General features: G+C 37.8%; 2 protein-coding genes across 7 annotated transcripts in view; one reads left to right on the top strand and one right to left on the bottom strand.

Moving 5' to 3' along the window:
• Positions 1 to 3903, top strand: part of SLC16A3 (solute carrier family 16 member 3) — a 14520-nt gene extending 10617 nt beyond the window's left edge. The window contains exon 5 of the mRNA XM_064676353.1: positions 591 to 3903. Coding sequence (XP_064532423.1) covers positions 591 to 877 — 287 coding nt within the window. The 3' untranslated portion in view covers positions 878 to 3903. The remainder of the gene's footprint in view (positions 1 to 590) is intronic.
• Positions 3085 to 27270, bottom strand: CSNK1D (casein kinase 1 delta). Of its 6 annotated transcripts, XR_010435342.1 has the most exons (11): positions 26938 to 27254; positions 23174 to 23284; positions 21225 to 21373; positions 20502 to 20730; positions 19961 to 20131; positions 18321 to 18469; positions 17572 to 17743; positions 17128 to 17267; positions 8881 to 9072; positions 6730 to 6919; positions 3085 to 6364 (listed from the first exon to the last, which is right to left on the bottom strand). XR_010435342.1 is itself a non-coding variant. In XM_064676350.1 (10 exons), exons 1-9 carry the CDS (start codon positions 27011 to 27013, stop codon positions 13167 to 13169), a joined length of 1230 nt encoding a protein of 409 aa, XP_064532420.1. In that variant the 5' UTR covers positions 27014 to 27270; the 3' UTR covers positions 9154 to 11328; positions 13133 to 13166. The 6 variants fall into 6 exon arrangements, 4 of the variants coding, with proteins under 4 accessions (XP_064532419.1, XP_064532420.1, XP_064532418.1 ...); XR_010435341.1 differs by having other exon boundaries at positions 3085 to 6919; XM_064676350.1 differs by lacking the exons at positions 3085 to 6364; positions 6730 to 6919; positions 8881 to 9072 and adding exons at positions 9154 to 11328; positions 13133 to 13199 and having other exon boundaries at positions 26938 to 27270.
• Between the last annotated feature and the right edge of the window lie 143 nt (positions 27271 to 27413).

Consider the following 27413-nt stretch of genomic DNA (forward strand, 5'->3'; position numbering starts at 1 on the left):
TATGGAAGTACTATGGAAGTACTATGCACTACTTCCTTTGATCTTCAGGTTCAGAGAGGCACTTCCTTCACATCCTCCCACCTGTTCTTTCACATCCACCAAGTCCTGTGAAAACTTAACTTTACTAAAGTGTCAGAATCAGTCAATTACTCCAGACTGACTACTAAGTAAGATTTGCATCTTAAGCAGACAGCCCATGGAGAAAGTTAAATGAGATTGGGAGCAAGAGGAAGCTGATGATACAGATCCTGGCCACAGATGTACACATTTTTATCTGAAATACATAGCACTTGTTTCATCTCTTGCATATGAAGGCTAGGCTGGTTTTATTTCAGTCGAATTGCACAACTGTGTGTGTGCATGGGAGTATGTGTTTGGGGATGTGATGTAATGTCAGTGACTGCTAAATTGAACTGAAATAATTGAGAAATATTTTGTTATAAACTTTTTAAAATCCCATTTCGAAAAACTTGCTTATAGATAGTCATGGTAATTCTAGACAGCAGTGATATAAATGTTTAAAAAAAGCAGAAAAAATTTGCTGCAAAATAATTGCTTTTGTTAATTATCTGGAATGTTACCTTTTTCAGGAAAACTCCTGGATGCAACAGGGAGGTACATGTTTGTATTCATTATTGCTGGAATTGAAGTTACCACCTCAGCACTTGTATTGGCCTTGGGAAATTTCTTCTGCATTAAGAAAAAATCGGAAGAACCACATACAAAAGAAGAAGCAGCAGAAAGAGAGGAATTAAACAAATCTGAAGACAAAACTCCTGAAGATGCCAAGGTGGACTCTATTGAAGTGGAGCAGTTTCTGAAAGATGAGCCTGAAAAAAATGGCGAAGTTGTAACTAACCCAGAAACATGTGTGTGAGCATGACAGGGAATTGAAAAGTGTTTAGAAAAGAAAGATTTCCAACACTATTTATTTTAGAAACAGAACTAGTTTAGGGCTGGGCCATCTGCTTTAGTAACTGGAAGCTAGTCAGCTCATCAGATCTCTTTGGAAGCTGATTAGCTGGACAACTTATTGGAAAATCAGCTTTATCAGCAAAAGGTGGAGCATTGTGATTATACTTTTTATGTAAACTAAAAAGCTTTTATAAACACAAGTAGGCTCTTGCTATGCATCACCAGAAACTGCTCACTTGGAAGAGATATAGGAAAAGTATATTTTAAGAAAAGTGGACTTATACGTATGTTTTCAGACAATATTGATGAAATCGCTGTGTTGTGTGACTAAGTATAATTTCCCTGTGTTCTCTGTGAAGAGAAAAGAGTTTGAGATGGAGAAAAATCTCAGGAACTTAACGGTCTCCATTAGGTTTTTGAATTTCTTACCTTTTTAGATTTTTTAGATTAATTGGCTCAGTCCTAATTTAATTTTGATAATATCTGTAACTTTGACTTATGTAAATGTATTTCTGAGTTCTGTCTAAACCTGTAACCTTTGTAATTATCATCTGGAAATTCTGTTTATGAAAAGGCATATTACAGATAGTGTCCTGATTAGATGACACAAGTGGTATTCTGAGGTAGTATACTGAAAGAAAAAAAATGAGCAGAATTGATCCCGACAGACCTTAAGCAAACAAAATTAGCCTACATTACATATGCTATGTTCAGTACGATTTCCCTAGAGCATTGAAAAATATTACAAGTAACATGGAGAACATGGATATTAGATTTAGTAGAATATTCTGAAAAAGTGTCCATTTTGTATATAAAAAAAGTGGTGCAAGTTTCCAGATGTCCTATAAATTAGAGTGGGTAGAATTAGGGAAGAGACTGGACTAGTTTGAAACATGTTAGCCATCTATAAAATGCAATGTTAGCATCACAGGAAGGTCTTAACAAGTTTGGTTTTGGTTTGTTTTCTTGTCTTCCCCTCTTCCCCTCCCTCCCCCCCCATTTATCCCACTTCCCTATCCTTTTGCTTAATCTATGGAAGTTCAAAGTGCCATTCCTGCTGGCTAAGGAAACACGACAGAACCGTTGATCATATTTATGACAGCACTGCACTGAAATAGAAAAGGAAGGCACAAGGAAGGCATTCTATTTTTTTTTTCACCCAAACACATTGAAGAAATGTCATTTTTTTGGTACAAAATCATGCTTCTGCAGCTTACCTTTCAGATCTGCTTATAAAAATCTGTCTAGGCTTTGTGACTGCAGTAACAATCTTCAAAACAGACTAAGTGTAAAAGATCCGGTTTTCTTACTGGTAGCGAAGGAATACTGGCTTTCAGGTGCCAAAATTGTTCTGCTTGATAACTGAAAACTTAAAGATGCTAATCCCCTAAAACCCCATATCCCTTTTAAATTAACATCATTAATTGTTTCATACTTTACCATTATTAACAGAAACAAAGTGCCAAAACCATGAACTATCTCAGCTACCAGCTTCCATTCTGCTAGTTTCTTCAGAATGGCTTTGCATCATTAGGACAACCTTGTACAAAAATTGAGAAGTTAGGATCTTGACTTTTAAAAGAAATAGATGCTGCACAGAATAAACTGTTTATTTTTATATCCCATGTAGTGTGTTACTTTAAAGCCTTTTATTAATTTAGTGGCAGGAAATGCAGTGACATTTCCCAGTTACAAGAGCTTAGCCATGGAACTTAGCTCCAGTTTGCTCAAGACTAAATTGATACTTGAAACACAACACTGCTAGCTCCAGAAGGCAAGAGAAAAATGGAATCCACAGAGTAGTTTATCGTATCCCTACAGTACGTTTATCATATCCCTAGAAGCTGCTTCAGATGATACATGAAAACCTGATACAGTTTTCAGATTGGGGTTCCCCACTCTGTTTCAAAAAGCAAAAGCTGGAAATGTTCCCAAAGGTGAATTCAGATTCTCAGCCATTTTTGTCTTACTGTGGCTTTTGAAAGATTTCTTTGCTAAATAATGCTACACTGTTATTACACAACTAAATGGTTATTCCTTTAACCTCAGGTTTTGGCACAATTTTAAGTTTCTGTACATTCTGCAAATTGTCTAGATGGCTTTGTATATGACAGAATATCCTTTGTGCTTATCATACTGACTTTCCAGACTTGTGTTTCATTTTTCATACATAATACTTTTATGATTAAGCTGAAACGAGAAGTGTTATGTTACAATTTTATATGATTGAGGCAGAAGAGGAAGTTATGAAGACAGTGGAAAGCCATTTCAACAAGACACCATAAATAACCTCGTAAGTAAAACCTAGTGTTCACAGGAAGGGCCTTTGACTCAAGGATGAATTACTCTGACTAGAACTGCCAGTGTTCTTGAGCTGTTTTCAGCATAGACCTACCACTGGATTGAGGTGTTTATAACAGCAGGGAGATGCTTTACTACATGAGTGGTCAAATCACAGGACTCCTTTATCGACTGAGAAATAAAAGGGCTAGAATTTAATTTGCTAAGAAGTTTAAAAAGCTTTTACCATTTTCATTAATTACAAGAAGCATCACCACAAAGATGAGGAGCTCCTAATGCAGCTCTCTTAGCAACACCAAAACTGGCAGGCTTAAGAGTATTTCAGAGTTCTGGAGTCAGTTAAGCTCCCTGCTCCCATTCTGTCCCATCCAAAGGTAACACCCAGGTGTGTGCAAGCCCTCCAGTCCTCTATCTGTTCGGCTGCCTTAATTTCCTTGGAAAGAAATTGCTTATATTGATGGGAAAGAAACCTCCATCCATGCCAGATCCCAACCTGGACACCTGTTGGCCAGTATGAGGGTGTGCTGCAGCATGTAAAACTGCTCCTATTGACATGGGCCACAAAGGCCTTCACACTGAGCTCCTGTTTTACAGACTTTCCTCCTTCCTACACCAAGACTTAAAAAAAAAAAGCAAGCAGCGAATCCTTTGGTTCCTAGCACTGTCTAGCCAGGCTCCTTATTTTAACTCTGCTTATTGTGTATTTAATATTTAAATATATGTGTAAATAAAAATAAATATATATAAAATATATTTTGTATATTTCAAAGCAAGGAATTGCTTTTAAATCCCTCCAGGTATTTTGGTATAGTATTTCTTTAATCCCAACACCACTGAGATCCCCCTAAAGGCAGTCTGTGAGATATGCTCTTCCATATATTTCGAGGATGTGCATGGTCAGAGTCATAAAGCAATGCTAAAGAGACACTAATGCCCAAGGACACAGGCAGAACAGTTTCATGCGACATCTACCCAGACAAACCTTTGTTCACCCTCCACCTGGTTAAAATTTTGTGATTTGAAAAAAAAGGAGAGGGAAAAGGAAAGGAATGCAGGTAATTATGCAACTGAATTGCCAAGCATCCAAAGATTATAATTTGCTCCTTCCTTTGAAAGAAATGTAATTTCGTTAGACACGTAGTTGGTAAATATATCTCTAAGAAGTCTGTAAAGCAAACAATCAATGGAAACAAGTGCAAAAAATCCAAGTATAAGACTATAAAATTGCTGAAAGACAGTTTTCATAGATTATGCCTCTGAAACTAAAGGGCAGTCTTTCACTGAACAGGTGAGCAAAATTTTTGAAGCATTTTAGATCTTCATACTTTCTATAAATTGTATACTATAGGATTTATGCTTAAAATACTGTATGTTTTTTGTGTAATTGACCTTAAGCCCTTATCTTCCTGATGCAAGGAGAGGAAATGTGTATAAATGTCAGGAATGCACAGAGACTATATAAAGAGGTGTACATGTGTATGCGCATATATATTTGCATATGTATGTATCAATCTATATATATCAAACATGCAGCAGAGTAAATAGAGACAGTTCGCCCATTTATTATAGGCAATGAGCAGAGTTAAAATTATTTCCTTCCTCCTCCTAAGTTTGCCTTTTTAAAAATTCTAAATAAAATATCTTGCAGCTGTTTGGAGCCTAGAAGACCTCAGTAGAACTAAAAGTCTTCAAGTGATGCAGCTATCTGTTTAAAGCTAAGCCAGTTCCCTAAAGTTAAGACTTGAGATGGTATGAAGGTATGGTGTGAAGGACTGAACAGTTCTTGTGCTGGTTAATATTAAATCCCATACACAAAAATGTGTGTTAAGCAATGTAAAAATCATTCTCTAAAAAGAAGTTAGAATACTCCCCTAACCACGCAATCAAACTTCAAAATGAAAAAACCAGAATTCACATATGCACCTTTGGTACATCCCAAAGAAAAGATTTAGTTTGGTAGACAATCACAAACAGAGGAATTTCAGCAGAACGCAAACTCTTCCATGTTATAGGGCTAAGTACTCACTTGTGTGTGTGTGTGTGCCACACTTTCTTTAGGATTATGGGAATACACCTCAATTTTGTCCAAGTGAGATGAAATTTTGTTTCTTGTTAACGCACTTTAATGTAATGTGTACATTTATACTTAGATTTTTTTTTTATGCTTTTCTAGTAAACTATTGCAAAGGTAGTGAATAAATATCTGATTGTCAAAACCTGTGGGTTTGAGAAAATAAGCTCAGAAAAAATAACTTTAACACCCAGATTTGGAAATTTGGCTCCATTTGCACACGCTCAAACAGCTATACAGAGGCAAAGTGTTTATAGAGAAGAAGTGACACTTAGCTGACAGGCAGCCAGAATTTTATGTGGGCAAGGGGGCTGCTTTTGCCATGACTCATAGTTTGGCCAATTCCAAAATGGGTATGTCCTTTTGCTGTAAATGATCCCGAAGACTATTTTAAAGCATCAACTAATTTAAGAGCTATTAATTTTGTGCCGCTCCGTGTAAAAATTATTATTCTCTGAGGAGCGCTCCAGGTTTTGTTTGCAGGTGAAGTTTTATGAACTACTATGACTTCTAAAGCCCTAAATATTTTGTGTAGTGACCTGCCAGCAAGCTGTCTATTGTCAAGTGCTGCTCTTTAGAACTTGAAAGTTCCTAAGAAAACAGTGTAAGAATACATTTATGGTGAGGGTTTTTTTGGATCTTATAATACCCTAGCTAAGACTGGCTCCTCAAGGTATAATCTCAAGGCTACACTCAAGTGAATCAAAATTAGTCTCTTCAATGGAACAAGACCTACCTTTTGCTACATACAAGGCTGACACCTACTTCTGATTAATTCTAAGTATCTGGTGAGAAATTTCTGAGAAATCTTTGTAAGATCAGCTTCAACTCTATATTTACACTGAAAAGATCATAGGTGTAGTTTACATAAAACCCCATGTTTGAATAAATATATGAGTACCTTTTTTATGCTAGTTTAAGTAAATTGGTAAGACCCCCCGGCCAGATCAAGATGTAGATATGCTGCTTCAGGAATCAATGTTACTGGGTAGACTGAAATGGCAGAACTTACTAGCATGCGGCCCATCCTTGTGACAGAAAACTAGAGTTTAGCTTTGCCTCTGGTACTCCTTCAGTCTGAAAGAAAGAAGTAAGGCCATTTGCTGTAGAGGAAAATGGGCACAACCTGAGTTGCACACCTATTATTCCCTGCTGCTGGACTTGTTGGAGGAACATGATCCACCAATACTAGAAGAGTAAACAACCTTGACGATAGCAGAGTACTGCATATGAGAAGCCACGGCTTTGGAATGTATTATTTTAGCAGCTTTCTAATGCTTCTGGAATAGAGCTCATCTTCATCTCAGTAGGAAAAAGGTGCATCCACTAAAAAGTCAGGGCTCTTAAAAGCACTTTGCTAGTGACACGGTCTGTGAGATCAGGAGTCCTGTATTTGTCTGAGAAAGTATGGCAAGTTAGAGACAGAGTAAAAAGCTACTTACCTCTGGTTATACACTGTTTGTTCCTTGACAGATCTCCATACTTGCTTCATCATCTCAGCAACATTCCAGCTGGCAATGTTCCTCACTACTCCAGATGAACGCTTCAGAGCATTAAGAAAGGACACCTCTTGCTCTCCTCACTCTTCATCTACTACTCTTTCAGCAGTTTAAAGCCTTTCACAGTAAATCTCTGAATCCAATGAAGAAGCATATCTAGGTTTTAGTATTTAAAATTCTGAAATTGCAAAAGGCTTTTGAGTCTTGCTGAAAAACATGCCATAAGATCAATTGCTAAAAATGACAATCAAACATTAAGTACAATTTCTTAGCAGTGAGAGCAGAGAAACATTTGCTGTTTGGGGTCTTCTAAGAAAAAATTCTGTGCATGACCTCAAATTACCCTGGTTTATGCTTTCCTTAAGGATTATGGGCAATACCAGAACCTCTGCATTGCCTTTGTGCCTATAACACTTGCAGGTCTGAAGCAAGCTGAGGACTGTAATTAAACAAAATGTTTTTTCTTGTTATGGTCAAGACTAAACATTTTCTTGCAAGTGCATAATGTACAAATGAATTCTTGTTTTGTTCCACATCTCATCCCAAGCACCCTTGATTGCTCACAGCGAAGACACAGTAGACTAGGGCTTGATACTTTAGGATGATCCACACAATTTCTCCTTTTTCCACATTATTCTCTGTCCATTATGCTTACCTGTATCTCAGACCTAGATCTTACACATTTTGAATCAAGAATTCTCCCAAAATGAGATTAACAAAGAACATGATCTTAAAATTTTTTGTCCAAAGATGTATTTTTGTCGATTCTGTATGTATAGATCTCATTTCATTTTCTGTTGTCCCTCTGCCTGTAGCATGTGGTTTTGATAGAAGAACCAAAGCATACCAGTCTTAACAATATTAGGCAAGAAAAAAACAATAATGTCTGAGAAAAAGTCATAAAGTCTTAATCCTGTGCAAATATCTGCTGATAAAGTTAGTAGGATTTTGCTGTGAAACAGATTCTTACTGAAGATCAGGCCTCTGAGCACCCTCCTGGTACAAAAGTATTGAAAAATACACATAGCCTACACAATTCAGGTTCAAACAGTCACTTAAATCTAGACATATAATATAAAGTCAATAATTGTTGCCCAAATTAACCAGAGGGAAATGTACTGTTTTAAATAACAAAGTACTGCATTTTTTCACAGTAAAACCATTTTATTATTAACTTGTCTCATCCAGTGAATTTTAAAAGCTACTTTGCTGCAGGATTAAGTTCATGGATTACAATTCCTCACAACCAGATTAAATCTAGATTTCTGACTAGACAGCTCAGCACTATTAAAAAAACGAGCAGCGTTGTTTGTTTTCACTTGATATTTTGTACACACCAAGTGCAGCTTTTGCAAAGTGAAAGCTGAAGAACAAAATACAGACCTTTTTATTTCATTCTTTTACAAAGAGAAATATTCTTGAAATGAACATGTATGCTACAATGAGGGGTCAATGCTACACTTGGGTTTGGGACATGGGGAAACAAATAGTTGTGCTTATGATGTTTTACCCCACTGGAGAATAAAGGATGAGTTCTACATGCTGTCATCCAAGGGATATTTTGAATACTTCTGTCAAGTTAACATTAAATATATAGACTCAAACGTTTTTTAATTAATATCTCTCTTAAAGCACAGGATTTATTTTCAATTGTTTTTAAAGTACTTCTATCATGAAGAACTCAAGGACTCTGTAACCATTCAAGATTATGTAAAACAGCAGCATAGGTGGTACTTTCCACATAAAAGCACATAACCAGTTCTAAATGAAAATTATGAGAATAAATGAAAATATCCTTCCAACTTTTAAAGGCCTGCTAATAAGAAACAGAAAGGATTCTTGAAGGTGCATCTGCCCTCAGATTATAAGAAGACTTTTGAGAATAACACAGCAAAAGCCAGGATTTTATTATACAAGGCATTGTGGATAGAGCTCAGTATTTTTCTTGCTCTTTTCTTAGCTCCCAAAACTGAACCAGTCTCAATTCTTTTACCATACTTCTTTATCAGTACCATGTATTACTTGATAAGCAAAAGCATTTGAAAGAAAATTCAACTTCTGGAAATGAAGCGATATTCAAACAAAAACATTTACCTTTAAAGAGACAAAATACATGCTTTCTGTGAGCAAAGCAATTAATACTTTCTCTTTCTTCCTGCATCCCCCAACTGCTGCATTCTGATCACAACTACCAAACTACCAAAATCCTTCAGTGCAAGTTTTGGTACTAAGACAGTATCTTCAAATGTTTGCAACTGACAGTATTCTTTGTGGGTACAGAAACCCCTAAAAACAAAAAAAAAGAAAGACGTTGCATCAACTAAAGGATAAGGATTCATTGTAAGTAAGTTACACCGAAGAAGAATAGAAGTTGATATGAATGTATTTACACAACTGTTAAAGTACACAAATACAGTGGTAGTACAAATGAAGCGCTTCGAGATACTAGTTTTCAGTACATAGGTTTACACAGACATTCTAACTATTTTCTGCATGATGGAATTTAACCATTATGAAGGACAAAAATTGTCCAGAAGTGACTACAATTCTAGAAGTCTGCAGTCAACTTTTAAGTATAGCACAGCAATCTAATGGTCCAGATACAGAGAGAATAAAAAGGCTGCTTTTGTAAATCCTTCACACATTACATTATTAACCACAGATATTTACAAGGAAAGCACAGTGAAGTGTAAAATTGTTCAAATGGTAGTGCACATGCCTAAAATACCAAAGTTTATAGTAACTGAGGAAGTCATTCCCATATGCAAACTTATCTGTGTATCAACTTCTTAAGCTTTTCCACTATACTCTCCCCAAACATGTTTCCCCAGTCTGACCCGAAGTACACACAAGCAAATAGCTGACGTTATGAAAACACTCAAAGAAGAATGATAATATTTAGTATGTGGACTTCTGAGAGGGGCAAAAAAGAATTCGTGAAGACACAGTAAAAACTACTCTCCATAAAAATTTGAAGACCAATACACGTTTAAAAAATTGTTTCCAAGCAGGGAAGAATTTCTCAAAATACCTAACTGTTCAAACAAAATCTCTGTATATACTTTCATTTCCAACATGGAATTTTCCACTATTTCATTCATAATAGTTCTGATACTGTTCCAAGTACCGTGAAGACAGAACACCTACTTTTATGAGACCACTTACAGTAACAAACAATATGAGGAATTTCCCATATTTCATAACCAATAGGTGCTAACAACAGCTTTTTGGACAACTTGAGCACGTTGAGTCATTTATGCCTAGCTAATGATTCTGGGCATACTCAGGTTGAATATAGTTAAGAATTAATTATGGTATGCACCTGGATTGTAAAAATTCTGAGGATTTCACAGCAAGAATAGGTTGTTATGTTTGGGGGTGGTTTTGTCGTTTTGTTGTTGGTTTTTTTTTTAATAATTCCTTTTTTGAGTCTTGGCGTGTCACAAAAGGCCTATATCAATTCATTTATTTTTTTTATAAGCATGTGAATGCTGAATGAAACACACAAATTCACTGAAGACTCAGTAGCAACATCTATTTTCCACTTGCAATAGCCTCCAAGCTAACCAGCCTCAGAGATGCGGAAACAAAATCTTCCCAGTAAAAACAATGTTTGAAACTATCCATTTACTCAAACTAAGCAGAGAGATAGGACAAGCTGTCAAGTTCTAAATCCCTCAAATGTCAGGTCTTTCACTTTGTCCTTCATGTTTTTTACAAAAAAAGAAATCCATCTGTACAATCTTTACTATACTTAAGACTCTCCTGCAGGGTATTTAGTTCTCCTCTTTTATGAAAAAGAATGAGTATTAAAAATTCCTTTGTGTTACACAGAAAGTTATATGTCCAGTGTGAATGAAGACAGCAAACAGCAAAATAAACTAACAGTTTTAAAAATTTCATGAGAAAACCGACTCAATCAGAATGGGCCCATACATGAAAGTAAACAATTTAAATAACATCAGATCGTTTTGATTCATTTACATGTTCCCTGGCAGACTAACCTTTTAAACAAGAAATTTCAAGTCATTGTCTTTAGTTCAGGTTTGTTTATATTCTACATTTTTAAATCAGACAAAAGCAAGAGTTCTTTACAGAGAATTAAGCCAATAATTTTAGCAAAATGATACAAAAAACTTTCTTAAACCAAGTAAAAGATTTATAGTTACAGTAGAATAATAAAAAGGGGGTAAAGTCTGCCGCCTGTGGAGGGAAAACTGAAATGACCATCCAATAACAGGCGGTCAACTCTGTAAACCATCCTTCTTTTCCAGCCCTGTTACCACAGGGTTTCTCTTAAGGTCATTGGGTTTCTGGCAAAAGCGTCCTGTAATGGCAGCTGCTGGAGTCTGTGCATATTCCTCCAAGTGCCTTTTAGGTCACACGGAGAACTCCAAATTCCGCTCTAGTTTAGGGTATTTTTGCTAGTAAAGCCATTGGTAAAACAGGAGATCAGCCATGCATTATCTGCCCTCCGTGGCAAAATAATTTTCATCGGTGCACAGCAGACTGGAGAACACTGGTAGTTACCCGAGCAGGAATCTACCAAAGCCAAAAAACAAAACAATATCAGCACATGTCACATCCAGTTAACATACAAGTGTCTCTCAATGTACTTTTAAACAATTCATTGCCAAATAGAAGTGTGTGAATTTAAAATCCAATGAGCTACACAATGTTTTACACCCACCTGTAGCTACACAAAGTTCCCTATAATTTTCCTCTTTTATTAGAAGTTAACATGGAAAATTCACCTTTCCAGCCAGAGGAGAAGTTTTGAAGAAAAGTGAACAGAGCATAAACAAGCACAGAAGAAAGAATGAACCAGGTGAAAACACTACTAATGCGCAATAATAGACTCAATGAACACTGAAGTTTTTGGGGAAAAAGTATCATTAAGAAGGTTAAAAAAAATTAGTTATTTTCAACAGCTTTTCCGGGACATTGTGTTAAAAGATATTCCACTTACTACCATAGCTTGACCTACTGCAGTAAGAGTGTAACATTATTGAAATATCACACTGTGAAAGTGAAAAACAACAAAACATCTCTGCAATTTAAGAAACGAAAAATGTCCAAGCAGCTGGATCAGTATTCAGTATTCGTTTCAGCTGTCGACAGCTACAAATACTAAGGCATACAATAAAGGCCAACCAATGCAGGCAGAACCCTGAGCAGACCACAATCTGCATGTTTCCAGCACACAGGCTTTTCAATGCAAAGCTTTAGGTTTGCTTTTTTGCATTTATTAATGTATTTTTTTATTTTTAATTGGTCTTTAAAGTGTTAAGCTGCCATTTACAGTTGGATCTGTTTAATGTTACAAACTGTTCACAAAGCAGCTTGTGCAGAGTCAGCCAAGCACATAAAGCAGAAAGAGAAAACAGAAGAGGAATAGCAGAATTCTTTACCAACTAGAGATATAAGATTAGTGCAAGCATAGGCTTTACAGAGAAAGTGAGACAGCAAACAGAGCTATACCACAGAATTTATCAAGGAACAGAAAAATTTCACAGCCTTTTTTTAATAATAAGCAAAGCAAAGAAGCTCCTGAAATACTTAAGAAAAGCATTCTTCAGCCATTAAGGTTCAGATTCCAACTGAAACTTATTATTTTCCCGATGAAACCTGCTATTGCCAAAAGCAGAACAGACTAAAAGGCCAAAAGCTGCACACAGAAAGACAGAAACTTCTACTACAATGAACAGTGGAAAAGAGTTCTAAATACCCAAATCCAAGCCTGTCTACCTCTGAGATGCTCACGTTCAAATGATTCTCCTTAGTATGTGAACATTTTTTAAATGTACATCTGAATAGATCTGTGTACTTTTAAAATGAGAGCTCATAGGGCATGGAGAAGAATATAAATCAGTGAAAAATGGATAAGGCTGTAGTAGAATGACAAGACAGAGCCTCATTTGAGTAATATTGGCAATTGAGTCTTCATACAAGTATTTTGCTTTTATGATTCTGAAGCAGATCTGGTTTTGAATGGATGACATACTGCTGCATCAACATCCCTGGAAAGACATATAATTCTCAAACAGCTAAAATTTAGACTTATTTTATTTCATTCATGATACTTGAGCAATTTTAGGGACTTTTTAAGTCACTATTCTATTCTTGTCAATTCTGCTTAAGAGTCCAAGTGGAACAGCAGCAATAACTCAACTTTTGGAAGAACATTTATATTTAAGTTAGAGAAAAATCAATGCTTTATCAAGCATCTGACCAGAAGGCACAAATAAAATTTTGAGATCACGTGAGAAGAAGCAAAGTCGGATGTTTCCAAAGAGTTTTTTTCCCACCCCATCCAAAGTTTTGGTGTCTAATGAGAAGCACTCACCCAGTGCTGCCTTCCAACGAAAGGAGACGAGCAGCTACTTGCCATGGTGTTCGAAAGGAATGCTATTCTGAGGTAGGGGAAAAGACAGCAGTTTGTAACAGTTCCACTGCCCCAATATATAAAGATGTCTAACAAAAATCCAACTTGAACTTCCAGTAGCAACTCTATCTTTTGAGCAGCTCTGATTTCAGACTTCTATAGGACATTTCCATCATATTAAGAGATATGTAAAAGGAACAAATCATTAATCCGCAAAGAAAGCTGACAGGGTCAGAAGAACAACACAGTGTATGATGCCTATTAAGAGAGATATACGGAGAAAGATTCGCTGATGAGGAAATGGAAAATGCAGAGGCATTGGAAGTATGGCACAGCCTCTAAGTTGTTCAATGCCAGTGTTGGCTACAGTCTTCTAGAAACTTCTCCTGTCAAAGAGACTTAATCAAATATTTTTTTGTGCAGCACTCCAATCTTTTCTTCCAAACATAGAGAGAATATACCAGTAGGATTTTGGCACAGCTTTGACTGTTGGGTGTTGAACATGCTGCATTCAAGAAAAAAATTAAACAACAACTTACTGTACACCATGAACAGTCAGACTGAATCTTTCGTCGAAGGAAATGAAGGCTACTCACCCATAACTAGACTCTCGAGATAACCACTGCTTTCAGGATGCAGCCTGTGCAATGTGGACCGACAGCACTGATTCATAGTAGTGTTTACTGGAATACTCGTTACCTCCTTTACTACATCTCTTAACATTTAAAAACTACATGTAAAGAAGACTTAGGGAACAATTCACTTACAGAGCTTAAGAGCAGATGGATCTTTTAACAGCCAGTATGACTTTCTCTCCAATACAGATCACAACCCTTCATTGCACACAAGCCTGTAATTTAGGCTTGCTTTAGACTCAAATACACAACTGAGAAATGAATCCAGTTTTGATGCAAAGGCAAAGAGGACAGATGATCTACTTATTTTAGAAGTTCTTTCAGTAGCTGACTACCTTCATTTAGACTTCTATTTTGCCTTTCTCTACATGTGTGATTTTCATTTTAAGCAATAGGTTCTTCATGTGTTTTCTGCATAAACATTAGTTCTTGTTAAAATCACTGTCTCTCAAATACTACACCAACTAACTCAAGACGTTCTCTTATCTTTCAGACAAACTGAAAGAAATGGATTTAAAACTCTTGCATTATATAACCTGTTTTCCTAATCCATCTCATTAATGACAGAAAATAACCTCTCCACTTCTGTTCATTACTGTATCGTACTTAGTCATGGCTAGGCTTCGCGAACGAAGATTTGGGAAGGCTCTATCCACATTTGCTGCCCATGGCAGAGGGGTTAGGACAAGATGATCCATAAGGTCCATTCCAACCCAGCCCATTCCCTCTGCAAATCTCTCTTGCCTTCCTATTACAACAGGCCCATGGGAATCTGTTTACATTACACTGTAGTCACACACTATGACCCTGAGAGTAGCTCAGCTGGTTAGAACATGGTGTTAATAACACTAAGGTTGTGGGTTTGATCCCTCTATGGGCAATTCACTTAAGAGTTGAACTTGATGATCCTTGTGGGTCCATTCCAATTCAGAAAATTCTCTGATTCTGTGATTCTATTATTCAGTCACTATAAGCAGATACCAGCAGTGGTTCAGTGTCTTGATTAAGAACTAAAATGAAAACAACAGACGATGAATGAAGATCCCCACTAGGCTGCTACTGGGATTGTAAAGAAGTCAACCAAGTGATTGCATACTTGGAGCAGAGTGTTTAAAAGGGCAGGTATGGAGATGTGCCAGTAAGACAGACTGTACTGCTGGCCCACATCACAAATTACACATCTGGATGTTCAAAGACTACTCAAAAAAACCCCACACAGCCCTACACAGTCTCAGAGTATTCCCATTTTACAAGCTAGGCAGAATCAAAATCTGTATCTGCAAGCCCACTGGTCTTACTCGTATCTTACAAAGTTTAGCAAAGTGTCACCTGCACACTAAGTAACATGTCATTAACATCGCAAAAAAAGCAAAGATATACCCTCTCCTAACACAGTCAAGTGACATCACTGCATTTATTTCTGTTACTGCTATTACTCATTTATCTGACAGGTAATGGAGACAAAGCATCTGAGATTTGCTCAGAATGCCAGAGACAAACCCTGGGCAAACACACTTCTCCAGGAAACCATCTTTACATTTGAGTAAAGGCTTGGAGAGAATTCTGCATCACAGTCTCACAGAACACCCAAGGTCAAAAGGGGCCCCTGGAAACCATGTAGTCTAATCCCACGATACAAAGCACAGTCAGCTAGAGCAGGCCACTCAGTCCAGTTGGGCTCCAAGTAATTCAGAAAAGGGAGACTCCAGAACCTCTTAGGGCAACCTGTTACAGCCTTTGCCCACTTCCATAGTAAAAAATTTTATTCATATGTTTAAATGGAATTTCTTATATTTCAATTTGTGCCCACTGTCCATTCACCAGATATCACTGTGAAGAGTCTAGTTGCACCTTCTTTACATTCTTTTATCAGGTATTTATGCATATTTACAAGATCCATAACTATGCACAAATCTACTCTCTTTTTTTCATACTATTTAAAATAAAAATATTTCAGCATGAGAATTTCTGCTGGCAAGCATTGCAGTTCAGCGAACAATTTAAGATGGCAAAACTGGCCACCACAGTGAATACAGAAAACCTCATCTATCCCCTATTCTCGTGCAGTCATTTCTGCTCCTGAACAGTTCATCCCTTGTGCAAGCATATATATCTGTGCAGCTACATGGTTTAACAACCCATTCACCTTAAAAGCCAAAAAAATCCCACTTCACTTTTATTACAGCAGAATTGTTTCTCCAAGCCAATTCACTCTCAGTCTTCATTGGAAATATCCACCCAGCCTCCATCTAAATAAAAAGGCCTTCTTTCCAGGACTATGATTTCACATATAAGAACATGTACTATCCCAAATAACTAACTCCCCCAATTAAATGATGAAGCCAACAGGAACCGAGTTAATTTTTGTCAGTGTTCCCTGAGTCAGTGTCAATGAGGAATGAGTCCATGGCAAAAGTTATGCAGTTAGAACTCCAGCACAGCATTGAGACATGATGGAAAAAAACCCCTAGGTCACTGCACCAGTCCTCCTAACACACTGCTTTCCCAGTAATGTTGCAGAATGTCTATAGTATGGGTGATTCCCATTCTCTAAGTAAGACCAAAAGTAAATTGTACAAAGCCACGCCACACACTGCTTGGGACAAGACTGTCTGAATATGCTGAGAAAGGAATGTTACAGCCTAAACTTTTATTTTTTAGAGTAAAGAGTTAAAAACATATTTAAACACTGTCAGTTTTAAAAGGAAATATTCCTAAAGTCTGTTTGCTAAGTCACTGTGACCAACAAGGATGATTTCAGTGCTGACTATGAATCACTATCATTCATCCTGCCTTTCTCTTCAAATCAGCCTTCTGCAACCCATCCATCATCCATGTATGTTGCCTCCTGTTGGCTCTGAATTAAGAACACTACACTATATTTCTTCACTATTACACCTCTCTATACTTCAACTATTGTCTTTTCTGCACCAATACTCTCTGCTCGGTTGATTAGGAAACATGACTCACAATTGCCTCTTACTCTGCTTCTTCATTGGTAACAGGTACAAGAAACTCAATGAGTAAAGGAGATAAATCTCATAATCATAGGTAAAAATACTGTCTCTCGACAATTTTGCATCATCTCAGACACCAATGACTTTATTATTTGGAGTATTCTATGCTTATTGCTGTCAAGGTAAAAAAAAATAATTCTTTACAGTCACATCACATTCAGGCTAAGTGTCAAGTATTTACATGAATAAACATCATCTGCAAAATCAGTATGAAATCATGTCAATTAGCTAGTAAGTTCTTTTGGCAAATGAACTTTATCAAACCACGTTCATTTTTTTCAGTACATAGGGTTTTTTTTTTTACCTGTGAAGTTGACATGCGAGAGGTATCTTGTCGGCCTGTTAAGTCAGACGAGGAGATATTGACTGGGGCTCCACGATGCAATCTCATACTCACTTTCCTTTCTCGTTCCATACCAGACACCGGCCGAGGAGAGGTGTTGGCTGTGAGAAAAACTGCATTAGATTCTCATAACGAGAAATGCAATTTTAACACGCTCACTGGAAAAATTACACTTTTGCTGTTTGCACATAAAAATTCCACAGATTCAAATAAGAGAAATCAAGGCCTTTGTTTTACATTCGCAGAAATTTAAGTATCAATTAGCGTGTAATGAGTGTATATAATTACCTTCGATCTACTAAAAACCAAGGGGTAAAAAAACCAAGCAAAAAACCCAAACTCTGACCAGAGACAAACTGCAAATTAGTCTAGAAGGCGCACCTACCCAGGTACTTGGTTACTTACCAGCATGTGAAGTTGGGGTAAGGGGAGTAGGAGGAGCTACATCTTGCGTTCCTCTCAGCCTGCTGGACGCAGTGGAGGGTAATCCACGCACAGCTGGACTTCGTGTATGTCTTAACCTTTCCTCTCGTTCTCGCCTTTCACGTTCAGCATCTTCAGCCGCTCTGCTTGCACCCTGCGGGTCAAGACTAGTGAACAACTTGGGGATTACTGAGCTTACAACTACATGTTTGGATAAAAATACTGAAAAGAAAGAACTGGACAACATGTAAATTGAAGTCTGGTATGGCATTAATTATTTTGGTAAAGTTTCTTTAGAACTGCCATGAATTTTGTTCATACAGCTACTGGTATAGTCTTCAAAATGCTAAAGTACACACATACTGCTATGGCAGCTGGACATCTCCCCAGCGGGTGCAAATGACCCATGCTGAAAATCAAGGTGGGATAAAAATAATAATTCCACAACCTAACCTGGTGACTGACCTAATGGAAGTGTCTCAGAAGCCTTACACATTGAAAACCCTGTAATTTCAACTTAGTTGTTATTCAACCCTTATACCATGGATCCTGTATCTCCTGCCTTTCCTCATTTCCTGATCTTTTTTTCTACAGAATAGAGCTGCCAGGAAGAAAAAGGGAGGACAATCTCACAGTATCAGTTAAGATACTCAAAACTGACAATGTAATAAAAAAACCAACCAAAACCATTAAAAATTAAAAAGTTTTAGAAAGCTATGTCAGCTACTCACAAATTTCAGCATGTTCCAGTCAAATACATAGTCATAGGAGAACCCTTGTCGATGGAAGAGGTTTCTGAATAATTGCCTTAGATAGGAATAGTCCGGTTTGTCATCAAAACGCAAAGAACGGCAGAAATTCAAGTATGTGGCAAATTCCGCTGCAATTAAAGAAAGCCTGATTTTTCTCTTCGGCTTCACATTTGCTTTTTATAATTCTAAATAAAACCAAACCACCCTGAACCCAAAAAGTGGGGAATCTCCAAAACATAAGAAAAAGAATAATGACCTAATACTAGAAATCTACCAAGGGGACCACTATAACCCACCTCTCAAGACAACACTGAAAAATAGTCTATCACAGAGGAGGCAAAGCTCTCACTTGCCAACAGCAGAGAGGACCCATCAGCACAGTTTTTTAACCAACAGTTGGTGGGGGAGACTTAAAACTTTGCTTTGAATAGACTTAATACAATTTTTTGTGGGACACGGAATAGCATCTCTTTGTTAAGCCGCATATCCACTTCTGCTACCTCACAAAACATACAAAAACTAGGGGACTCAAATTTCCCACGTAAGTCATGCTACAGTTTTTTAATTCATAATAGTCTGAAAGCTTGTTTTTAGATGGTAAACAAAATATTAGTTACACAGCAAAAAAAAAAGGAAAATTGTAGTGAATTCAATACATCAGAGAAAATAGCAGTATCAAAAGACTAGCTTTTGAATTTAAATCTTTCCAGATGAAATAAGATACTAAAAATTTATGTTAAGGAAGAAATTTTAATAAATGGTACAAGAAAAGTTGATTAGCCTTCCCTGCCTGTTAACACCAGAGAAAAACCATAATTCATGAATGTAAAGGAACATGTAGGATGCAACATTTGAAACATATCAAAGACAATGAATTTTCCAACAACCCGAACAAAAACTGTAGCTCTTGTCATCGTAACTAGTTGCCAAAGTCAAGAGGGGGCAAAGAAGAGACATAACTCCTCACGAAATGAAAATATTGTCTGATGACAGCTAGTGTTAAGAAGTTTTAAAACAAATTTAAGTATCATTTTTCAGGAATCAAAAATGCCTTGTTATTGTTGTGGTGCAAATAAACTGAGAAACAGAACAGCTTTGAGGCATGATTCCAGGATCCAAGAGGGTTTCTTATGCCTCTCTCAAATGCTAACCTTCAGCAGGCCAAACCTGGTGTGACAAGTGGCAACTGCAATAGGTTAAGAAGTCCATCTATGGACTGTGCAATCCAATTTATCCATGAAACAGTACCCACACACATAGAGAAATCTGTAGTTTGTTAAAAAGCTGTTTGTCTGTTACAAGTTATCCAGCTAACACACGCACACAAAACACAGCGCAAATCAGGTGTACCAAGCTACACTTCCAGAGCATCACAGTTATTATTTACCAAGAGTTTAGACATGGGATAATTATAAATGCTCTATGAACACAAAGATCCTAGTCTTGACAGCAGAGTATTTTATCAGAGATGTGCCAAATCGTGATGGGTAGAGGAGGGAAAGTGGGGGGAAGGGAGGGGGAAAGAGAGAGAAGTGAAAAATGCGGGTAGAATTTAGCGTAAAGAAAAATACCACTAAAACATGAACACGTAGGCCTAGTGTCACAAAAGAGTAACTTACAAGGATATCCTTTACACAAAACCTCAATGGGTGTAGACATTTTCTTTTCACTGATACGTTCATATTTCTGCCTCTTTGTTGCTGCTTTCAATCCCTGCCAGGGGAGGGAGCCCAGGTTAAAATACATCAGTACATAGCCCAAGGACTCCAAGTCATCTCTGCGAGATTGCTCTACAACAGCATAAAAAAGTGAACTCATTAGGTTTTATTTTCTACTGGAAAAACAAAAGACTGTGCAACAAGACTGTCATAGAAACCCTTAGAAAAACAAGAGACAGTGGAGACTTACTATGCCCATGATAAACGCATTCACTACAAGAAAAAGCCTATTACCCTTACAGTTATTAAAAAATGTGCTAATTCCTGAGCATTACAAACTGACTGAATCCCACCCAATCAAGAGATGCAAGACCACACATGCTGCACTGTTACTGCCAAAAATAGAGACTGTCTACTATGCCTCCATAAAGCAACATCCACTTTCACTAAAATTACGTGCATCAACACTTCAAGTTTCTCTTTATTGCTTTCCCCAGCTCACCAATTCCAAGATGAGTGTTGATGGATGCATAACGGGCAGTTCCTGTTAAGTTTTTATTTTCACGATACGGAATATGTTGGTGAGTTCGAGCATCTCGATACTTCTTTGCTAGTCCAAAGTCTATTATGTAGACAAGATTGCCTTTCTTCCCCAGGCCCATTAGGAAGTTATCTGGCTTCACATCTCGGTGGATGAAGTTCTTAGAGTGAATGTACTCAATTCGACTAATCTAAGTATAGACAACAAAAAACCTCATTGTCGAGAGACTAGTTAGGCATACACCTTTTTCTTACAAAAACACTAGCGATACTGTCTTAATAGTAAAAGAGGCAAAAAAACTTTTTACTGTAAACTCTAAGGGCATTAACGAGAACATAATTTAGAAGACAACAGATAAACCTTCTTTCCAGGTCTTTCCCTGTGTCTACTTTATATTTATTTCCAAAAACTTTCTTGGGGGAAATTTCTTTGTCTTTGAGCAGTGCAACACCTGGTTTGCAAACAGTGCAGGTCCAGTTTTTAAAAATCATTTAAGACTTGGTAATCACTTTTGATAAGGTAGTTTGGATTTACCGAAACAGAACTAATTTTGAGTCTTTTCTCTAATGATACAGTCTATTCATCTCTAAATTACAGAAATAAAATGTAGTTGATTATGATTTCTCAGAAAATTTTAATATCCCAACATGCTGCACTATCAAGAACAACAGAACAGTTTCCTACCATTTGGTCAGCAAGTAGCAGGACTGTCTTGAGGCTAAATTTCCTTGAACAAAAATTGAAGAGATCTTCAAGACTTGGTCCCAACAGCTCCATCACCATAACATTGTAGTCCCCTTCAGCTCCACACCACTTAATTGTGGGAATACCCACTAGAAAAAAGGAAACAGTTTATTCAGTATAACAATTTGATTTACACAGTTCACATGCACGTATCTTCAAGGCTCTTAAGATGAACTCTAAGGGGGTCGTTACTGTGAATGTTTCCATTTACACTGAAGCCTAATATATTATGCTACCTTCAGACATTAAAAAATGAACTGTTTGATAACTTCCAGCAGAATCGATACAAAATAATGGCAAGAGAGGTCTAAAAACAGCCTTTATCCTCTTCCCCAAAACTTCCCAGTCTTTGTACTTAGCTTATAATTTGACAGTATTAAGCATTTTTGCTGGATTTGAACCTTAAGCATTTTACAAACATTAATTCCCATATAGTCTCCAAGACTGCAACAAGGCACAAATCGGAACTCTGAAAATAAAGACACTGTCAAATCACTAGATATTATTACTGAAGAAGGCCTTAGAAATCAACTTAGTTTCAAAGCCCGCAAGATCACCATGAAATATCTGTCTCTTTCATTTCAATTTGCAATGAATTTTCTTCATACTTATCTTTCCTTCGGTTCCATAGTATTTGCTGTTTGGTGAATCTCTACCAAAGTAATGGTGTTTAGGAAATGCATTATATATGCATTATATATCTGGCTTGAGAGCATGAAAATTAGCTGAAATTTATGAAGAAACTCAGGAATCTTATTTCACACAAAGCTGTAGAAATGCTCAAATATTTTGAAATAAACCTATATGTAGGTAGCCTTATTCAGAATTTCCAATGTCTTACTTTGAGTTAATTCTATGCATTTTGGTGTGAAATGTGATAATTCACCCAATTTAAACTCTTGCCTTTACTTGATATGCATTACTTTATCCTGAATTGTCTTCACAAAGAAACCTGTAGAAACTCAACCTTCTGCCACCTGACTTCACAGCATCCATCCTCAGAAAGTACGCACCATCACAGCCTTAGTAAGGTCATAAGGGAAGCGTTTTACTCTATGAAATCTATTCTGGTTACACGCAGCTGGCAACTGAATGAGGCAGGAATTAAAAAATACCTAAATGCAAATACACATTATTATCCAGACATCTTATTACTGTATTTTGCATTTGAGACACAGTGTGGAATGTAAACTTCACGCAAAATATAGCCTCATTTAGGAAGAATTCCAGGGACTATGAAACAAAAGCAAAACTTAACTACACCAGGTTTATGTCCCAGAACTGCACGGGAATCTTACATTTACAGGATTCCAAAATATATGAGAGTTATTGTAGCAGAATACTTGCAGGAGCTCCGAAGTTGCTTCACTCCTATTCTCCACTACTAATGCCATTTTGTCTTTGAGTTCTCATAGCAAGGAGATATTTTTAACTCAGAAGGAAAAATACTAACATATGCAACAAAAATTACCCTGAACTAAAAAAGTTCAGAACTGTGCTACTACTATAAGCAAGTTAGATGAAATGGTCCAAAACAGTGACTACAATCTTTCACTGACCCATGAGAATCATAAGTAAATCAGTGTACTGCTAGATGGGACCGAACTTTGTTTTACATTGTACAAGGTCTTCACGTTTTAATAGCATGGGACCGTGAGCAACATCAGAGGATCTTAGTGGTTATCGTGAAGTTTAGTAGCCATGGATTCAGAACTGCTACTCTACATCCCTTGAAGAAGAACTGAGATGCTGCTCTTCACCTATCCTGCTACCTTTCCCACCTTCTCCTTATTCGTCAAAAGAGATCTTGGACATTAAATACTTCCAGGTGGCAGACACAAAGATGTAAAACCAGTTAAATCTTTGAAGAAAGAAAATAATTTGCTTGCCTCCACCCTGCATCATTTTGTAGATTTTACTCTCGATGTGGAGCTGAGGGTGTTTGGTTTTCACACATTCCAACTTAATTGCAACCTCCTCTCCGGCAGCAATATCAGTTCCTAAAACCACAAGAATTTAAAACATTGGTCAAATTATTTTTGAGATACATTTCCTTTGTCAAGACTGAAAAAAACCAAATATTGACAAACTATTTCTCAATGGCAAACACCCAGAGATTATTAAGTACTTTCAGCCACAATTATCTAGAAATTCTTCTGAAACCTTACAGATACTCTCTGACAGACCAGTATTTAAAAAGAAAACTATTAGACACTGTAACACAAAAAACCCAAATTGCTGCTATCCCATGAAAAAAAAAACTCCACCCAAAATGAGTGCATCTTCTCAAGGGTGTCTTTCCACTTCCAGTTTGTGGTGTAAGTGCTCAGAATGAGTATTTACACATATGAATCCCTGTCAACCCAAGAAATGCTAGGTATTCAAATCACCTCCTCTTATGCCTTGGAAATAGAGACTATAACTTCTGTAAATCTCAACATATTTCAGATATATCCTGACACCTTATGATTTTATCTCGTTAGAAGACAGACTATCTATAATCAAGAAACAGGAAATGACAAAAGAAAATGTGTAACACTTTTTAGACATATTGCCAAGTCTCTACTTTCAGAATTTGGCTTTCTCTTTTCTGCATTACCTCATGGTCAAGGATCATGTGAAATACATCACCTGTTTGACCTGATCCCCACTTCTAAAAGCCCAACTTGAGGTCCTCTAGGGTTTTTTTTAAAGAAACAGTGAACAATCTTTTTGTACTCACTTTTGCCACAATTAACATTGTATAGACTTTTACCCTGCTTCACTTTCCTGTAACTCTTCTCAAATTCTTGTCATTCTTTCCATAAGTAAATTTTAATTACTGCATATTATTTCCCATTTCCCTTATCTATACCTCTGCCAGTTCCATAATGCCCTTTTGGGGAGTCACACAAACCAATTAAGACAGATAATGACAAGAAGTATAATAAGAAGTCAGCATTTGTAAGTGGAAAAGCAAGTCTAAAGTTGTGGAAGTATTTTCTTTTAACTCCAAAATTCCAATTTACGTGGTATTACAAAGTCCTCTCCTGTAAGGAAGGCTTTGGATGTTATTTTAATCAGTTTATAACCCAAAATTTATTAAGAAAAATATACACGTAATGCAAGGAACCATGAAAACACAATGACTGCAATGTCTTTGTGACTTGTATTTACTTGACCTCATGGTCTGGGCAACAAAACAAATGCCTACTCTGATCCCCTCACTCTTGTCCATGTTTCATACTAGTTATAATATCTAGAAATCTATTTCTTTCATATCTTCCTCTGAAAGGAAACTTAGGTAAATTCCTAAATTTTCTTTTCTTCAGTTATCCATACTCCTTTATTTACAACAGTGCCTTACATTTCAAAATCCTGTCCCACAGACCCCCCTTCCAAATTCCAGAAGGCAAATTTTGAGGTATGAGGGAGAATAGGAAAAAATATGGAAGGACTATGATACTAACAGTGGTGCTGTTAGTGTTTATGCCAAAGAAGGGGAAGAGGGAAGGGTTGGGAAAAGGCAGGAAGTCCCTCCCCTCTATTCTGGAATGTCTTCAACACCCTTGTAGCTGCATTTAAAACAAAAACAAACACTGGGGACTGGAAACAGGCAAAAATAATCAAATTTTCTGTTTCAAAGCATAAAACCGAGCTGGAAATATACTGAAGTAATCTAAAATTCACTGAGGGCTATCAGAAGGCACATGTACTTAAAAATAATTTATGACTTCTGAAATAACTTGAAAAGTTATTTTAACACACTTATGTCTGCTGTGCAATCTGAACAACACCAAGCAGAAATCTGATTTTTTAAAAACCCAATCACATTTCATTATCACAAAAAGCACAGTTTTCAAATGTCTGTTCTACACAATAATGACAGGCAAACCAAACGGGGGTCTACAAAAGGCTTCAGGTCCTGAGAAACAGTAATTTCCCCTGGAAAAATAAACCTATGCCACGAGCTGGATCTTTCACTCACGTACTTCTGTGCTAATTACTGGCTCAGGCATGACATTTGCAATAAGCCCCTAAATGTAAATTCATGACAGTATTTAGAAATAAAAAGAAAATGTAAAAATTGGAGAATTTATTGTGCAAAATGTAGCATGCCATTAATACTAATATATAGCGAACTACTACTTTCTGTGCAACTTTACTGGTGTGAGCTATACGCATAAAAAGTGTCAGATAAAAAAAAATTTCTTTTACTTACACTTTAAAGCTATACTATAATATAAACAGATTTATTTGAACAGTAATCAAATGTTAAGAGTTTTTTAAATCATCTAAGACTTTTCAGACTTTAACTGCTGTCTTAATCACCACCCAAAATCCCAACAGTAGCTAACAAGGATTTTTGCACAAACATTACCACAATCCTTCTCACAAGTCTTCAATCTTCCATGCAAGCATTGCAGAGAGGAAGAATCACGTTCTCTGTCTCTAGACAACTACATATCGTGTCAGAAATGTGGATTTTCCATCAGGTACATGATCTGTATTACGGATAACCAGTATTTCACTATCTGTAAACAAGCAGCTATAACTAATGAATTATTTTGGAATGCCAGCTGTGCACTGCAACATGAAACACTGCTGTCTAGAAAGAACTCCCCCCACCACTCATACTGCATGCACTGCCAGACATACCACATACATTATCAAGTGACATTGCCTTTACCTTCCACAAATATGCAATAAATATACCTAAGCTCCTTCCCCCTGCTTCTTGATTTGCTTTTCAAAGTTAACGCGATTTTCAAAAGCAGAGTACTTGTTTCTATGGGACAAGACATAAAGTCCTTATTTCTTTGGATTTAACCCATTTCATGTGGCTTGAGAGTTTGCATAATATATTGAGCATTTTAAAAACACTGGCTTTCAAAACTTGATGTACCTACCACTTGTGCTTGTCATAATCATAACCAGTAGGCTGTTATGTTAGATAGCTATAGAAATGGATAAACAAAGACAATTCCAATCCTGCACATTCTACAATTGCATGTCAATCACGATTAGGGTGACAGTCAAGCAACAGGATTAGCCAAACTACGAGGATTCTTTGAAGGACTTAAGGTTTTTTTGAACTGCAACCTAATCACCTGTAGCTGTGGAATTTTTTTTTTAGGCCTCACAGGAGAAACAAACATCCCTGTGACAGCAATTTTTCCTAGTCCACTGCGGCAATATTTAACTCTGATACACGTTTCTTTCCCAAAATGTTTTTCTCAATGTGGGGGGTTGTGGGTTTTTTGGGGCATATGTTTTTTTCTTTCCTTTTAAATTAGATGATTTTTACCCTTCTCCCCATTTCACAGGTGCAAACCGTGCCCAAGGTCACCAGACAATGGGAACAGGCAGCCAGAATTCCCGATTTCCGCACTGTCCAAATTAGGACATGATGTCAACGAAATATTACATTGATACTGCTGTGCCCCTAGCAAGGTACTTCACATCAAAGGGCATTTCTTGGTCAGCAGCGCAGCCTCAGCTGCAAACAAGGTGAATGAGGTTCCGGGGGTTGCCCCCGGCCCAACCTCAGCCGGGGGCTGTGCGCGGGCCGGGCAAAGAGCAGCGCCCAGCGCTCGACCCGGTTCGGCCCCCCGTATTCTCCACAGAGCCACAGAACCGCCAGGTCAGCCCCCGGCGAGCCAACCCTTCATACCAAGGTAGATGTCCCCGAAGGAGCCGCTCCCGATCTTCCGGCCGAGCCGATACCGGTTCCCAACCCTCAGCTCCATGACGGCAGCTCGGCTCGTCCGCGACCCGGTTCTGTTGCTCTGCCCGGCCCGTCGGCTCGCGCTCTGATGCTTCACAGTCCTGCGGCTCCGGATGCCATCGCGGCTCTGGTCTTGCCGCTCGATACTTGCGGCACAGGCGGCACCGCCGCCGCAGCTCCCGGGCAGGATGGACGCGGATTACCCGCGCGAGCGACCCCTCAGCGCCGCGGGCCCCGAGCCGCCATCCTGCGTGACCTCACTTCCCTGGCGCCGGCCCCGCCCCTCCGCCCCCCCGCGCTCGCTCGGGGCGGGGCCGCGCGGCCTCAGCGCTTCCCCCCGGCCCGCGCCGGCTGGGGCGGCTAGTGCGGCCCGCAGCCTTCCGAGGTTGTCCTGTTCCCGGAGGCCGTGGGTCACTGTAGTG

The sequence above is a fragment of the Pseudopipra pipra genome, chromosome 19 (genome assembly GCF_036250125.1).
Source record: "Pseudopipra pipra isolate bDixPip1 chromosome 19, bDixPip1.hap1, whole genome shotgun sequence".
Classification (NCBI taxonomy): Eukaryota; Metazoa; Chordata; class Aves; order Passeriformes; family Pipridae; genus Pseudopipra; species Pseudopipra pipra.